The sequence below is a fragment of the Protobothrops mucrosquamatus genome, unplaced genomic scaffold (assembly GCF_001527695.2).
Source record: "Protobothrops mucrosquamatus isolate PMUCROS unplaced genomic scaffold, P.Mucros_1.0 scaffold2609, whole genome shotgun sequence".
NCBI classification, from domain to species: Eukaryota; Metazoa; Chordata; class Lepidosauria; order Squamata; family Viperidae; genus Protobothrops; species Protobothrops mucrosquamatus.
Genome location: NW_015388663.1, coordinates 72,403 through 89,201, shown reverse-complemented (window position 1 = coordinate 89,201; position 16,799 = coordinate 72,403). Strand labels below are relative to the sequence as shown.

General features: G+C 41.6%; 1 protein-coding gene across 1 annotated transcript in view; it reads right to left on the bottom strand.

Moving 5' to 3' along the window:
• The window catches only part of FER1L6 (fer-1 like family member 6), a 78,213-nt gene that overhangs the window by 15,018 nt on the left and 46,396 nt on the right, over positions 1-16,799 (bottom strand). Inside the window, exons 27-33 of the mRNA XM_015825381.1 lie at positions 11,173-11,291; positions 9,801-9,932; positions 8,294-8,419; positions 5,910-6,037; positions 2,787-2,957; positions 1,880-2,040; positions 361-506 (exon numbers count right to left, since the gene is read on the bottom strand). Coding sequence (XP_015680867.1) covers positions 361-506; positions 1,880-2,040; positions 2,787-2,957; positions 5,910-6,037; positions 8,294-8,419; positions 9,801-9,932; positions 11,173-11,291 — 983 coding nt within the window. The remainder of the gene's footprint in view (positions 1-360; positions 507-1,879; positions 2,041-2,786; positions 2,958-5,909; positions 6,038-8,293; positions 8,420-9,800; positions 9,933-11,172; positions 11,292-16,799) is intronic.

The following is a 16,799-nucleotide window of genomic DNA, read 5'->3' as shown; positions in this document are numbered from 1 at the left end:
ATGGCTGATTTGTCAGAATTCCAAATTCCTAAGAATACCCTACCATTTTTGGATTTGGCTTGACTTTAAATGTTAACCATTTCCCTAGTTGTAATTGTGGTTTAATTTATCTAGGTGTTGAGAGATTAAGGATTTTTCATTATTTCTTCTGACTACCGGGTGACGTTCATGGATGCATTCTGCAAATCTTCTATTTGCCTGATAATAAAACATTTGCAGGAAAATAACCAAGCTCAGAAACCACCAAGAATTCAACAGTTCAACCCTGAGTTACATATATTGTCTACTATTGACAGTAAGAAGTAATATAATAAGCAAAGCTTACTTTTTGCCATCTATCTAAGATGTAGCAGCATTTACCTGTTCCATGCCAGGCTTATCTTTGTGATAAAGAGGTCTTGTCTCAATGTGGTCAGGCATCAGCTTACATCCAACCTCTGGAATTTCATTCCAAGAACGCAAAACTTTCAAAGCAAGGTGTTCATATGATTCCACTGACTCCCCCTCTGAACAAGGAAGAATAGCATAAAAATGAACAGACAGGCCTGAGTTAGAAGATTAATGTACTGATTAATATCATTGCATCAATTAACAAAGTGAATAATTACAATCTCTTACGATGAAGGAGGTCTGAACTGGTGACAGCCTGGAATCTAAGCAGAGTTTGGCTTTCTGCAGAACTGCAGAACTTTAGGAAGTGGAAAACATCTCAGAAGATCTAAACCCTTTCCATACTGTTCCCAAAAACCTTAACAGACATGTCCATGAAATCACTAGAAGCTGAACTGGTTTCTAAGAAGTCTTTTTTTCTCTTCAAATGTAGAAGCAGATGACCAAGTACTGAGAATGAGAATACCCCATGGAACAACATAAACAATATATCTAGATAACATTGGTAACCTATCAAAAGATCAAGGTTTTGGAAATCAGTTTCTAGAAACAGGTATTAATTGCATAAAATTGGATTTGTATCCAGTGGCAACAAGGTTTGAAGGCCATTAATATTTTCAGATGCTTTTATATATGGGTTTGTTGGATTTTTTTTGTCATTTTGATTTTTTAAATTTATTTTGGTTGTGTTTTTGATAGTTTTTTTTTACCTATTTGGATTCTTTTATTTTGTATGATGCCATTGGGTGGCTATATTAATGCGGTATATAAAAAAACAATTATCCTATTTGAGTTAAATTGAAGATATTGCCTAGAAGCAATTTTAAAAGATTTGCCTTTTTATTTTTAAGAACCAGATATTTTGATTCATTTCACTTCGCCAAATGTAAGCAAAAGAACAAAAAACTGGGATACCAGCATGAATGAGCAGCTTGGTCTTTGCCTTTCAAACAAAAAAATCAGATAAATCAGATTTAATTTGACCCACGTTAAATTCCACCTTTACTCTGGAAAGTATCTAAGTTTATTCCACCCCTTACTCTGGAAAGTGACATCCTTCCAGTAAGACTGGAAAATGCATGATTTTCCTTATGAAAAAATGGTGCATATGCATGCATGCATTTTTAGTTTAACATGACTCCTGGTTTCTTCACTGCAATGTCCATATTGCTTTCCAGATCTGCAGGATGATGCTAATTCACCACTGGCTCCCTCTTTGTTTTCAATTTCTCATTCACAATCCTGGGATTCCTGAAGGTCCTTGACAAAAGTACCAGCCTAGTCTGACTCTGCCTAGCCTTTTAGATCAACCACCATTGCTTAGATCTGCAAGCTAATTGGCAATAGTTATTATTAATAAACAGTACTAATGAAAATAATAATACATCACCCAATATTTTTAGATAGGGGCAAAAACACTGTTCCACTTGGGATATACTCTGAGTATTGTTGATATTGGTAATAATTACTACTGTGCCAACATAGTTACCATTTACATCTTCCTGAAAGACAGTCTGTCCAGTAAAGATCTTGTTCCCTATTTGTATCATTCCAGGTTGCATGATTGGCCCATTCAGTTTGTTATCTTTGCATAACTTGCTCAAGATTTCAGTTGGTTTGAGTGCGTCTCTCCAAGCATTGTATCCTTCACTAAAAATTCAAGGAGAGGAGAGAATTTTAGAGAGAGAAGAAGGTGAGAAAGAAGCTCATTTCAAAGTGTGGGAAGTCAGCCCCCCAAAGAAGGAAATATTAAAAGGGCAGAAAAATATATTTCCTCAAAGGATCTTAAAGAGACAGAAAAGCATGCCCAGTTTTTCTTAATAGCCCCAAGTCTGCCTCCCCCAAGCAGAAACCAGCTCTGTACAAATGCAGATGTAAACCATCAGGAAAGTTGGAGCTAGGAGATTAGGAAGACAAAGACCTAAAATCTGCATACCCCACCTGAGACAGGACATGGTAGGATTAACTCACAAAGGCCAAAGGGCACACCCAAACTCAAGGTCAGAATACATGGCACAGGAAATAGCCTCAAAACAGGAACAGGAAATAACTAAACAAAAGGCTCCAGAGGATATAAAAAACCTACTCCCTACATGTGCTAGGTCCTTTTCTTTCCTCTTTGCTGCCAGAACCATCTTCCTGTCTGACTCTCCTCTCCAATAAACTACAACCTTCTTCCCAAAGCAGTTGCCATGTTTATTCCCAGCTTGGATGAACCAGGATGAAGACTTTTCTTTCAACAAAAGTGTGTCAAAATTAGCTTTGCCATACTGTACAAAACCTTCATAAACATTTACACCCTCAGCAACCTCTAGTTTCCTCTAGAAGTTTTTGAACCTGCATAATTTCCATATCCATCAGTTACTTATAGACTGAATGTCCTGGAGGGATCTTACATTTCATATTGGCTTTGTAATCCACAGGTAGCCCTGTGTCTGCTGTAGAAACGATTTTCTAGATCAATTTTAGTTTCTCCAATGAGGTCATCTGAACCAATCAAATCATGGTCATAGATCAGGACCGAAAGCAAGGATTCTTTAGGGAAAGTTGCCTGAATTTCAAATGACCTAATGCAAAAAGATTAAAAAAACAATGTCAAAATCAATAATGATTGGACTGCAATCCTAAGCATACTTAAGAATAAGATTCACTAAAATCAAGACAGGTTGTTAGTGATGTAGAGTCAATAATGATTGGACTGCAATCCTAAGCATACTTAAGAATAAGACTCACTAAAAGCAAGACAGGTTGTTAGTGATGTAGAGTGGAGGTGAAGTTACCACATTAGCTAACTGTAATGGTTCCGAAAGATGAAACTCTTCAAAGAACTTTGAGGCATTGTTTACCTTAAAGAATCTTTAATTGAGCAACATAGCTTTGGCACATACATAGGCGAAGTCAAAATCTGAATTCTCTTCCCCTAAACATATAGTATCGAAGCATCTTTCCCTCCTCCAATTTATGGTCATTAATCACATTCTCCAATTAGTTTGAAGTGCGAACTTTCCCTCCAGTTCCATAACCCGCCATTTCTTATCTTCTCTTATTTCAAACAACCTTGAAGAATACTCTACTGAGATATTGTTGTCTAACTAATCCCCATACACATTCTTCCCCCTCCCCTCCAGCACCATCTACTTCTAACTCTAAAAGTAATACACAGGTTAAAGAGAAAACGGCGGCATCTTCATATAGTGTCAAAGCAAGAACATCCAATGTTAGCAGTGTTGACACTAACAGTGTACATCCATGTGAAGAATTATATTAGGTGTGGTTTTCCCAAGTTATCCTACAGAGAGGGGAAAAAAAGTTTGTTTTAATGGAGGATGATGGACATTCAAATGGGAAGAATGCACTGGAAACCAGCCTCTAGAAAAGATGGAGAAAAAAAAAGAATTGCATTCAAAGTTTCCATTTATAATGGGCTTTATTTACGTTAGTTCAATTTTTCTTGAAAAAGCCTAGCTAGTATCGCCACAAAATTATAATTAATCAACAACATAAAAAAACCAGATAGTAGCATTCAAGGAAAATATAAGAAAGAAGTTAGAAGGGTTAATTCTTCAGTGTGGTTTAATGCCCTTTGTTCTCTCAACTTTCTCTCTTCCAAGGTTTAATGAGGCTGCAGAAAATTTAGCAACAAATTAAGCAAGGTAAGGAGATGAAAATTAACAGGTGGAACTCTTCAAGCTTAGTCACACCAGTTGGCAAAGTAATTATAAACATCTCTGTTTTTAGCACAGATAGCAATAAAATCTCTGAGTTATCATTATGGACACATTCATGTAGTTTTCTTGATGATAATATCTTCCTCTGGGATTTTTTTTTTTTTTACTTCCCAGTCTAGGCTACAGACTTGGGATCCCCCAGCAGTCTTCCATCCAAAGATCTGGCCTGATTCCTGTACCAAATCTAGACCACCTTAGCCAGGTGTTTTTACAGTACCTGCTGAGGTTGACTATACACGGCTTAATACTATGCAGAAGTCTACACTTTAAATAAAGGGAATCTGTATGTTTGTGGAAATACCCATATCCTGCCCCCAGAACTGAACCTTCTTGGGAAGAATCTGTGACTAGGGATTTCAGGGGAATACAATCCCACTCACTTTGATGACTACCAGGTTGGCAAAGACTACAAAGACCAAAGAATATTGTTTGGAAGCTTAGTGACAATATTTACAATGCTGGCTTTGAATATGGTCTCATAACATCCATTTTCCTTCTTTGGGCTCTCTTTTCCAAAGTGTTTGTTAATGTAAACATTTCTTGTGAGGACTGGCTCTTATTAATCAAGGTTGTTTGGAATTTATTCAAGTGGGGTCACATTCTTCCTGGAGAATTATTACCTTTCAGCCTCTAAATTAAACTTTACAAATTTGAAAAAGATTATGAAGCGTGGCAGGCATTCAACTTTTAAAAAATATATATTTTATTGGTTTTTTGCAATAACAGTCTTTAGTGCTTAGTAAACAGCGTGTTATCTGGGTTCATATATTTGAAAAAACAACCAATAATAATTAATTTCAATAATTCCATGATCAATATATTAATTAATAGTATGTTTCCTTGATCTTCCCTTCTTCCAATGGTATTCTCCTTTGTCAACATTAGATAAATATAATATTTTCAATACATACAAGGTTGGATATAAACATTTTTTGTGTTTGTACAGATAACAATAACATCCATATATAACATCTTTTCTAATTAACTTATCTTTCAATTGTATTTGTAAAAGTCATCTTGTTAGGTCACTATGTGTCCTGTTTTCAAAATTCTTACTTAAACTTAATTTCTTGTATCAGAATGCACTTATTCAAATGCAACCATGGGTCCTGCTGTTGTTATTGTACAGGCATTTACTCTTCCTCCAACCCAGGGGTCTCCAACCCCCGGGCCGTGGACCAACACTAGTCTGTTACCTGCCAGGAACCAGGCTGCATAAGCAAGTGAAGCAGCGAGCAAATCCATGCTCCCCTGGTCCATGAAAAAGCCGCCTTCCACGGAATGGTCCCCTATGCCCAACAGGTTGGGCACTGCCGCTCTAACCTACTAGAGGACTAAAGTAATCTCTAGATCAGACTAATAATTCTGCAATGTGTTGTAAGCATAGGATATATCTAATGCAGAAAGCTGCATAGGAAAAACAAATATTTTAATTACGGAAGAGTGACTTTAAACTTAAGAGATACTGTATTCTTAAGAAAATATCACTTTAGACTTAACAGATATTCAAATGATTTGTGATTATGCCATTGTGTCAAAATAATCACAAAGGTAGACAGCTATTAACACGTACACCCAAAAGGGTGAGACTTGTATCATAACACATCCAACACCTTGCCAATTATACCTCTCTCCCCATAGATAACTATGGATTAGACAGTACACATAGTTTTGAGAGCCAAGATTTACAAACTGTGACATTTCAATATTTAATAAATGCAACTCAAGGGAAGAAAAATATCAAAAGTAACTCATTGATCGTGAAACACTATGCACATTTAATGAACTCACCGCCCAAAAATGGGATTTAGTTGCTTTGGAATATATTTGTCTCGGTCCTTAATTTCTGTTTTCCCCAATTTCAGCACAATATAAGGATCAGATTTACCATCAGGATCAGCAGGACTAAGATTAAACGCCTGCAAAAAAAAATGGAAAAATATTATTTAATAAATGCTCTTCTGTAGATTAAAGATGGTTTCAAAGAAAAGCCTTGGACAAGGGGTTGGACTTGAAGACCTCCAAGGTCCTTTCCAGCCCTAGGACTCTATGATTCTGTGAACCAAGGTGGGCTCTGAGCGCATACAAGGGCAACAAAACAGGTACACTGCTGCCTGCCCTTTCTCACCTGCAAACAATGTCTCTATTGATTTGGCAGCACACAAGTAGAATACATAAACAAACCTGTTAAGCCACATTTCTCTTTTTTCAGGGTCTGTGAAGGGCAGATGTGCAAACTCAGAAAAAGTTGTGCAGTTTAAGGAGTGACTGACTGATCCTTTTAAGTTCTTCTCCTTCAGATCTGAAATCCTCCCAGTTCTACCATTTATACAAGATTTCCAGTGTTTCCCCATGGAGTAAGAGGAAAATGTTCTAATTTAAAATAAAAATGAGATTAAATCTGACTTTCCCAAATATTTTCCCATTATAAGAGAAGCTTCTGTTTTCCTACTGGTTCTCTAGGGCCTGAGGATCGTTTTCAATTTGCTCTTGCTTCTGTTTTGAGCAATCTGTTCTGAGCAAGAGCTGGCAGAAGAGGTGTGGTATTCTTGAACCATCTCTCCATCACTCTAAAACAGTATTTCACAACCTTGATAATTTTAAGATGGGTGAACTGTCAGACCGTCCTGGCTTGTTTTCCCAAACAAAACGCCAGCAGACAGGAACGGTAAACCAACAACAATTTTATTCAAAGTTGTAGTAAAGTTAGCTCTGGGAGTTGCTTTCTCGCAGCGTGCTTTGTATCCCATCAGGCCCCGCCCATCCCAGGCCCGCCCAATACCACCCCCATAGTCAGCCAGTCCCTCCAGCGAAAACACCTGGGGATTGTCAGGCCCAGCGTCCATTCAACCCCGCCCCATCGTCCCCGCCCCCGCAGCCCCGTTCAGCTGCTCGCCGCCCGAATGATGGCCCCAGCGCCCGTGCAGGCCAGCGTCCGTCCAGCTACACGCCCCACGCATCGGTAGGCTGGCGCCGTCCGGCCGTCAGACTGTAGCCCGGCGCCACCCGATGACGTCCCGACGTGTCGTCCCGACGGCAGGGTTAACGGAGGGAGCGCCGCCGCACGGGACGAGAGGAAACGCCAGCTGGGAGCCAGAGAGGCAGGCGAGGAGACAGAGGCCTCATCCGGACTGGCGCAGCGTGGAGCGGCGATTTCCCAGAATTTCCCAGAATTTCTCAGAATTTCTCAGCCAGCACATGTCAGGTGCAGAAAATCAGATCCACACATGAAGGTCCAATTAAACTGATTTATTGCTAATCATGCCTAGGCACAGAAATCTACTCAACTAACAGCAATGGGTTAGATCAGTGGTGGCGAACCTATGGCACGCGTGCCAGAGGCGGCACTCGGAGCCCTCTCTGTGGGCACGTGCACCGCCGCCTCTACCAGCAGCTTGCGCAGGTCCATTAGGCTGCCGCTGTCACCTGGAGCAGCAGCCCTACCCAACACAAAGGAGGCGAAGCAGCCAGCTGGCAAGCTTGAGTAGAGATGATAGAGCAAGCCCACACCCAGAAGCCGAAGGCCACCCCCGAGCATGGAAAGCCAGATCCCCATCGGTGCCATGGCCCCCCAGTCCCAGCTAGGATTGCGTGCCTCTCCCCCAATCTATGCTGGGTCTCCTGCCCATTGCCCCAGCCGCCAGAGACCCCCTGGATCTCCCCCAACCCTGCCCGGCCACCACAGGCGTCCCCCCCATGAGCAACATCGAGGCAGCCATGCCCACCGCAGCCACACCCACCCAGTCTGCCATGACACCCACAGCCATGCCCATCCAGTGGGCCATGCTCACCCAGTGGGCCACGCCCCATGCCCCCCCCGAGGGCACTACAATGTTGATACAGCCCTGGCACTTTGCGATAATTAATAGGGTTTTGGGGTTGTGGTTTGGGCACTTGGTCTCTAAAAGGTCTGCCATCACTGGGTTAGATAAAGATCAGCGGAATTCAAAGGAAGTTGAATTTAGTTCAGTTGTGGCAACATAGGGATTCTAGATTGATCCCTCTTTTAACTCCACCCCCAGGGTCTGCCACTCCTCCTACAAGTAGATGTGCAACTTATTTGCTCTTTATATGTCTTTACATCTTCATAATTTTGGAATTCTTTCTTGCATTGGAAGCATGGAATCTTTTTTAACTTAAAAGAAGAATTTGACAGGAGTTTAAGGGATACTTACCGCCACAATGTATACTCTGATTAGAACATTCACTGACTGATTTGGGGGTAGGCCTTGCAGAATTCTGGGGGAACCTCCGTCGCCTGAGGAACAGTCTTCAGGAGTTTTGTATATGCAGAAGCAGCCCTTTGGTAAATATATACAACATGGCTAAATTACTCGTGTCAAATAACCTCAGGAAATGCAGACAAAAAAACCCCCAATCATTTTTTAAATTATTCCCCCTTAATGTTATGTTGGTGCTCTTCTTTCATTTCTTGTAAAGGACAAATCTTATTTAATATTTTAATCACTTCTGGCGATATCTCAGCATTGTTATCTTAAGTCTAGTATTAAAAGGAATGAAACAGATGTGGAAGCAACTCTGCAATCAACGTTTAGATTTTCAGATTTGTTTATCTGCTGTTAGGTTGCTTACCTTAGTCTGGCAATTATAAGATTAACAATCTTAGAACAACAGGCCAGTGCTGTATTTTTGTTGACTTGCCAAAGTAAAAACATACTATTTGACAGGTCTATAAATCTTAACTGGTGACATTCTAACTAAAATAAAAGAAAAATCACAACTTCAACTCTTATTTTACTCACCATATTAGGAAACTATGAATAAGTTGGTGATAGAGCAATATGCAATTAAATATTATTTTTAGGGTATCTAAAATACTTTATGGCTACACTGCCGAAGTTCAGTGGCATGGTTTTGAAATATGAAAAGATGTGCCAACTATGCAATATTTCAGTCCTTCTCAACCTCAGCAAATTTAAGATGAATGGTTTGTCACTCATGCTGGCTGGGGAATTCCTGGAATTGAAGTCTACCCATCTTAAAGTTGCTAGGGTTGAGAACAATGGTGTATTTCATAAAATAGTATGGCTTAAACTTAATGTACTGTAAGCTTAAGATGACTTAGAGTCCAAATAGGAAAAGGGAGGGAGGGAGGGAGGAAGGAAGGAAAATCAAGACCACTCTAAAAACTCAAAACTTGGAAAATTTTCAGCATATTTTATTTAATCTTAACTACTTTGTAAGCAATCTATGGCAGCCTTAACACTCCCCAAATTATTCAATCACTTATATAGGTTACCCACTTTTGTTCTGAAAATTATCTTCATTTGTCAATCAGTGAAGAGCTACAAAATATTTGACCTCTGTTTTGCTGCAGCATTTTGAGTAGTTTGGCTTATTTATCAACATACCCCTCTGTCCACTTCTCAATATTTACATATACAGCAAGTCAGTGTTTCTCAACCTCAGCAACTCAGCAAGATGTGTGGACTTCAACTCCCAGAATTCCTCAGCCAGCAAAGATCATTGAGGAATAGAGCTGACTTGATTTTGGGGAAAAATATTTTCCCAAAATAGACTGTCAATCTATGTAGATAAGGTCATCTATGTTTGCACACTTGGAAGATTGAGGCAGTACAGAGCCTAATGAGTGACATGAACGTTTGTAAAACACTGATCCTTGACATATCATACATATATTTCGTCTGTCTTTAACCATACCTTAAATTTCCCGACAATCCTGTCTTCAAAATCAGTATGATCTTCCTCAGTAATTTTGCCTCGAAAGAGTTCAAATGTTTTTACCCAGTCTTCAAAATTGTTGAATTCACTTTCCAAATCACCCTCGTAGACCTTGGGGGGAGGGGGGGAAATGGACAAAATTCACTACTAAGGAAAAAAAGGAAAGTTTTTTTTCCCTTTTCTCTATTAATATATTTTATTTGCATGTATTCTGTTTTTTTTATTTGTTTTTTTTTGCTATTTTGTTACTATATTTTAGGAATACATGGCTTTTATTACTCTTTTTCTTTTATATTTCTTATATAAATATTCTTATATGCCCTGAGAATCTGAATTATGCTATACAGGTAGTCCTTGACGTACGACCACAATTGAGCCCAAAATTTCTGTTGCTAAGTGAGACATTTGTTAAATGAGTTTTGCCTCATTTTACAACCTTTCTTGCCACAGTTGTTAAGTGAATCACTGTAATTGTTAAGTCAGTAATACAGTTATTAAGTGAATCTTGCTTCCCCATTAACTTTGCTTGTCAGAAGGTCACAAAAGGTGATCACATGACCTTGGGACACTGCAACTGTCATAAATGTGAGTCAGTTGCCAAGAGTTTGATTTTTTTTCGCATGACAATGGGGATGCTGTAAAGTGTGAAAAACGGTCATACATCACTTTCTTCAGTGCCGCTGTAACTTAGAATGGTCACTAAATGAACTGTTGTAACTCAAAACTACTTGTAATTCATAAATTTATCAAATAAACAGACCAACACCTTTCAGTGTAGCAGTGCACTGTATAAATTTAATGACGTTTCCTGTCAGTTTTGTTAAACAAGCTTCTATGTTCAGAAATCTGAAACAATCATTGACACAAAATAAGATGTACACTCTTGCTTTCATAATAGAAATCTTTTTTTGATCCAGAAGATCTCTTTTTATGTGCCTCATTTTATTCAGAGGGGTTATCAGGCATGGAAGATCAGGTCCACACATGAAGGTCCAACTAAACTGATTTATTGCTAAAACAGCTGTGCACGGGAATCTTCTTAAATAACAGTTAGCACTTGTTTGGAGTTAGATAAGGGTGAAAGAAATTGAAGGGAGATTGTACTTAGTCTGCTTGTGACTACGTAGTGATTCTAGGCAGATCCCTCTTTTAACTCCTCCCCTGGGTTCTGCCACGCCTTCTCCTATAGGAGTGCAGAATTAGAGCTGGTTTCAGTTCACACTGAATACCATCTGTCCTGCATTCCACAAACAGTTGTGCTAGAGTTCCAAACTGGGATTTCAGTTTTCCAAATGAAAGCAATATGAATATGAAATATTCTCAGACCTGAATGTATCATAATTAACTTTACCTCCATGGTGGCTAGCTTGGGAGACACCTCTTTCACTGGGGCTTTCAGCAATTTCTCTTTCTTCTTTTTATCTGGCTCATATTCAACGCTGAAGCTTATGGTGCTTGTCGTGTCTTTTGCTATATAAATGAAAGTACAGTTATTGTAGTTGAAATGGCTCTGACAAAAATAGAACTGCTAGGTTATGGACTGTACAAATCCAGACAAAATTCCAGTTAGATGGGCAACTAAAAGTTTCTGTTTGCTCCCCTTACATTTCTGCACCAAGGATGAGACTGAAGGCTACTATCACAGTAAGTGCAACTGAAGCTGGCAACCTAACCATACAAATAACTGTAAACATCATAGTGAAAACATGGCATTCTCTAATATCCCATCTTGGGAGGGGAGGCTACAGAATCATCATTAAGGCCATGATTAAATTTAACCTTGGGCATTCTAAGGGGTAGGGCTGTCCCTTCCCCTTAGACCATTAGCAAAGAAAGACTCTTGGATCTATGGGCATAGAAAATATACTTTACTAGAGCCAAATGGTTACAATGTGTGGTGTTTCGAGCCCAAAGCATATAGTTAACATTCCCCTTTAGGTCCCATCACTGCCCTGGTTATCGGTGAGTATCTAATAGTATTTAAACTAATTATTTTGGTAACGGTCCCCAGCTGCCTGGGCCTGGAGGTGTTGCATTCCATGCGGTGACCTTGGAGAAGCCTACAGCTCTCAAGGGACAGCACATAGACTTTCATTTTCCTTTCCTCTATCCTTCCCCCTTCTATCCCACCCCTCAGCTCCCTCCCCCTTATTTTTTATGACAATCTGGCATCTGGTTAAGCAGGACTGGTGCAGCAGGATGGCAGGTCTGACGGGCAGGGCTGAAAACAAGGTGATCACCCTGGCTACCTGGAGAGGATTTGATTGCACCACAAATGCCTGGATTTTGACTTTTTTTTTTTAGCCCACCCTTAATGCCCCTGAGTTTCAATATAATTGATTTGGTTTCAGGGCTATCTTTAAACAGTGGGGTGCTTGGTACTCTCCAAGCTCAGTTCTACAATCATACAAGTAAGCTCAGAGAGCACCAAGGACCCCACTGTTCAACCCTGGGCTACAAATATTCTTTTCTTATCGACATTTTTAAACATCTGACCTACATGAAAAGACTCATTGCGGGAGTAAGTAAAATGCTGGCCCCCAGAATCTTCTTCTGAGATCTACAGGCTCACTATCCCATCCTATTTACTTTGTAGATTTAAACAATATAGACGGCAACCAGCTGCTCAGCAGAGGTCAAGCTTCCTGCACCATAACACTCCCAGGTCCCAGCTATGTCTCCTATGTAAATTTCAAAAATAAAAATGGGGTGGGGTCTTCAACCTTGGGCTTTCTGAGTCACACCTCAGAAAAAAAAGATAATAAATACACTGGAATGGTTGGAAGCAAGCTTGGACCTTAGAGGGAAGAGCTGGGGACATCAACACTAGTATTCTTTCCAAAATGTGGACTTCTTTTTATTGGCCACAAGATCCATCATGGCGGCTATTGTGCCATGATGCCCCTCCCATGCAATAGCCATGATGTCATGGTTCCGACAGATGAAACTCTTCAAAGACCTTTGAGGCATTGTTTACCTTAAAGAATCTTTATTCAAGCAGCATAGCATCGGCACATACATAAGCGAAGCCAAAATCTGGATTCCCCTCCCCTTAGCACATAGTATCAAACACAATTCCCTCTTCTAATTAACAGTCATAAATCACATTCTCCAATTAGTTTGAAATGCAGGCTTTCCCTCCTTTACTCCAACCTGGCCATTTCTTATCATCTCTTATTTCAAAAACCCTGAGTTCACACACTATTACAATATTGTTATGTCTAACTAACTCCCATCACATTCCTCCTCCCCCCCCCAGTATCATCTAATTCTAAAAGTAAAGCATAAGAAAGAAAAAGGCTGCATCTCCATATGTTGTCAAAGCAAGAACATCCAATGTTAGCAGCATTGACACATGATATGAGAGCTCCCCATTTTGAGTATGTTGGAATGCCAGCACAAAAGTTCCAATAAGGGAGAATATTTGTAGCTCAGGGTTGAAATGAGGGGCCCTTGGTGCTTTCTGAGCTTGGTTGTTTTCTTGCAGACATTTCATTACCCAAACTAGGATTGGGATTGTTGTCCCATTGCTTTCCTTTCTGTCTCTCGGCTCCTAAATAAGCCAGCTTTTCGAGGTATGCCTGAAGTACTGGAGGTTTTTTTTTTGGCCACAGGACTGGCTGTCCACAATATTGTGACACAAGCTGGAACTGCTTTATATATGGCTTTTGTCAAGTACAGTGGAAGTCAAAGAGGACCTTCACTGTGCTCCAGTTTGGTCACTGTAAGCTAGAAGACTCCAAACCTGGCAACTTTAAGACTTGTGGACTTCAACTTGTGGAAGTCCACAAGTCTTAAAGTTGCCAGGTTTGGAGATCCCTGCTGTAAGCTCAGCTACTAATGCTAAAAAACGGCTCCAGTTTCTCTTCTGTTCAGGCCCACCTGTGCTGTACATTTCCATATTTCCACCGGCATAGCATTCACACTCTTCACACCATACTCCTTTGTTTTTCACACTCCCTTTTGATTGAAATAGCTCTTCATAAATAACCCCACTATTTAAATAGCCTTTGATTTTAGGTGGTCTAGCAAAATATTTCAGATTTCTTCATACCAGCATTCAGATATTCCAAGCCAACATTTGATGCAAAGGGCCATAATTTCTATGAAGGCCTGTTCTGTCTTTACCAAGACAACAGGAGGAACAATGGCACATGGTGTCAGTGTTTCCAGGTAGACAAACAGGAAACGTGACCAGATGAATTAATTCTTCTTTATTGTAAAGCTATCTTTACAGAATCTTGCAGGTCTGAAGGTACAAATCTCCAGCTGCCTCCTTTACAGCCTGAGAAGCTAGGAAGGGTCCCTTCTGAATCTCTTTCTCCATCCATTATACAGCCGTGGGCTATGCCTCTCTTATCTGACCATTCCCTAGGCCAGTAATGGCAACCCTTTTAGAGACCGAGTGCCCAAACTGCAACCCAAAACCCACTTATTTATCACCGGGTGCTGGGTGGGCGGGGCCCCACTGGGTGGGCGTGGCTGTGGTGGTCATGGCAGACTGGGTAGGTGTGGCCAAGATGGGCGTGGTCACCTTGATGTTGCTCGTGGGGAGGGATGCCTGTGGGGACTGGGCAGGGTTGGGGGAGATCCAGGGGGTCTCTGGCAGGTGAGGCAGTGGGCAGGAGGCTCGTCCTGTAGGGCGAGACGAGGCAGGCGGGGGTACCATTATCTCAGGGCAAGGTGAGGCAGGGGCCGGGGCAGCTACTGCCTGACACCATCAGCCCCTGCACACAGAGGCCAGCGAGCGCATGGGGGCCAACAGTGTCCATCAGCAGCCACAGCCTGCCAGCCCCTCGACTGGCGCACTCTGGGGCTCCGCCGCCCGCCGCCAGCAGTTCAGAGAAGCCGCCTCTGAGCTGGACGGCCAGCCAACAGCTGAGGAGGCGATGCAGTGGGTCGTGCCCGGGAAAAGGAGAGCATGCGAGGCCAGGAGGGATGGGACAGGGAGGAGGGAAACCAGCCGTGCTGGGATGCATCCGGCCACGTGGGACCTCAGCGAACTAGTGGGCGGCTGGTTGAAGAGGGACGGTTGCCATCTCCAGGGCATGGCACGTGTGCCCACAGAGAGGGCTCTGAGTGCCACCTGTGACACGCGTGCCATAGGTTCGCCACCACGGCCCTAGGCAGTATTTCTTTGCCTGCTCTCCAAGTTCTTTCCCACATACCATAACATAGAGGCTGCTAAACAGGAGAACTGCATTCGAAATGAAGGCAAAATTATATTGAACGTGAATACGGAATTAGAAAGAACAACTCCGTATAATTTGGCTAACTGATTAAAATACTTCACTCAGGGGCAAATGCAAATAACCTGCATAATTAAATCTCCCAGACGTTCTGCTGTGTCAGTGATTTAATGATTATAATTCCACTCACCTTCACTAGCTTCCCAACTAATAACAAGTATACAAAAAATAAGATTATGAGCCAAGGCACCATCTTCTTAATAAAAATTCTCCAAGATGCTATAGCTTGATTTAACCCACTCCTTTCCTGCAATCCATCTCTCTGCTCACTTATGCTAGAAATTTAGATTAATCTTTCAGGTTTAGGGCCAAAGTAGATGATGAATACCCAACATTTCTCCATTTTTCTTTGCCAGTAGTAACTAGAGAGGTGTATATCAAACGCACAATCAGAGGGAGGGAAAAATAAATATTACCCTTCCTAAATAATCTCAGTTAGAAAGCTCTATGAGATAGATGGCCAATTAGCCTCACACACCATGTGAATGCAAAAAAAGGGTCTATAACCCTGAGCCGGTTTTCTGCAGCCATGAATCCCATCTATGAAATTGTAGTACGTAAGAATGAATACACAGGTGGCAACTTCTCCATGAAGAAGGCTCTTGAAAAAAATATTTCCTTTGTCACTCAGAATCTCCTTCTATGTCACAGTGTCCCAGGGTCATGTGAAGTGACCAAAACCTGCTGCAACCACCCAGCAGGCAGAGAGAATAAAAACCAAACACCCCCACCCACCCCACCCCCACTGCCAATCCTCAACAGAAATGCTCACAACAATGAAAACCTCGGACAGGAGGAAGAGCGCCGCCGGGCGGGCAGGCAGGTGTCTTGCTCGGCTGTCTTTTTTGGGGGGGTCATCAAGTTTTTGACACCTTGCTAGGCGACAGGTAGTACTCGGATATTGCCATATCCTAAAAGTGGTACAATGGATGAAAAGGTTGAAAAGCCCTGTGCTAAACTTCTGAATCTTGTTAGCATGCTGGCTGGGGAATTCTGGGTGTTGAAGTCCTCTGGGTCTTCAGTTTGCCAAGATTGGACACCATTGCTATAGATCAGGGGTAGTCAATCTTGGCTCTTTTATGTCTCGTTGCTGGCTCAGGAATTCTGGGAGTTGAAGTCCACGAGTCATAAAAGAGCCAAGATTGACTACCCCTGCTGTAGACCATCCACATTTGCTTCCAACATACTTAAGGTAAAATTCTTTTGCATTCCAGTAGTCCCGTGTTTTCTATATATCTGTCTCTGTGGACCTAAGGAACTCTGAATGCCCCATGGGACTCCCAAAGCTGCTTTTTCAAAGGGCAACTGGACTTTTTTTTCCCTTGAAGACATTTCGCTTCTCATCCAAGAAGCTTCTTCAGTTCTGAAAAACAAAGTCCAGTTGCCTTTTGAAAAAGCACCTTTGGGACAATCATGACCAGGATAATTGAGAATCTCCATTGATACCCTATGGCAGACATGTCAAACACAAGGCCCGGGGTCGTGGTTTTGTGTGGCCCACGAAGCCATCCTGGAAATAGTGAGGGAATGGCCCCTGCTGCCTTGGCCCTGGCCCAGACCGCCTGGGAGCCAATGTACAATTTTGTGGTGGCCATCTATGCTGAAATGCATTCAATCTTAGCTCCACAAGGCCACCTGGAAACAGCAAGGGACCGGCCCCTGCCGCGTTGGCCCCACCCCGAGTGCATGCTGGGGAGGTGTCACCCTTTGTGAGGAATGAAGAAATGCA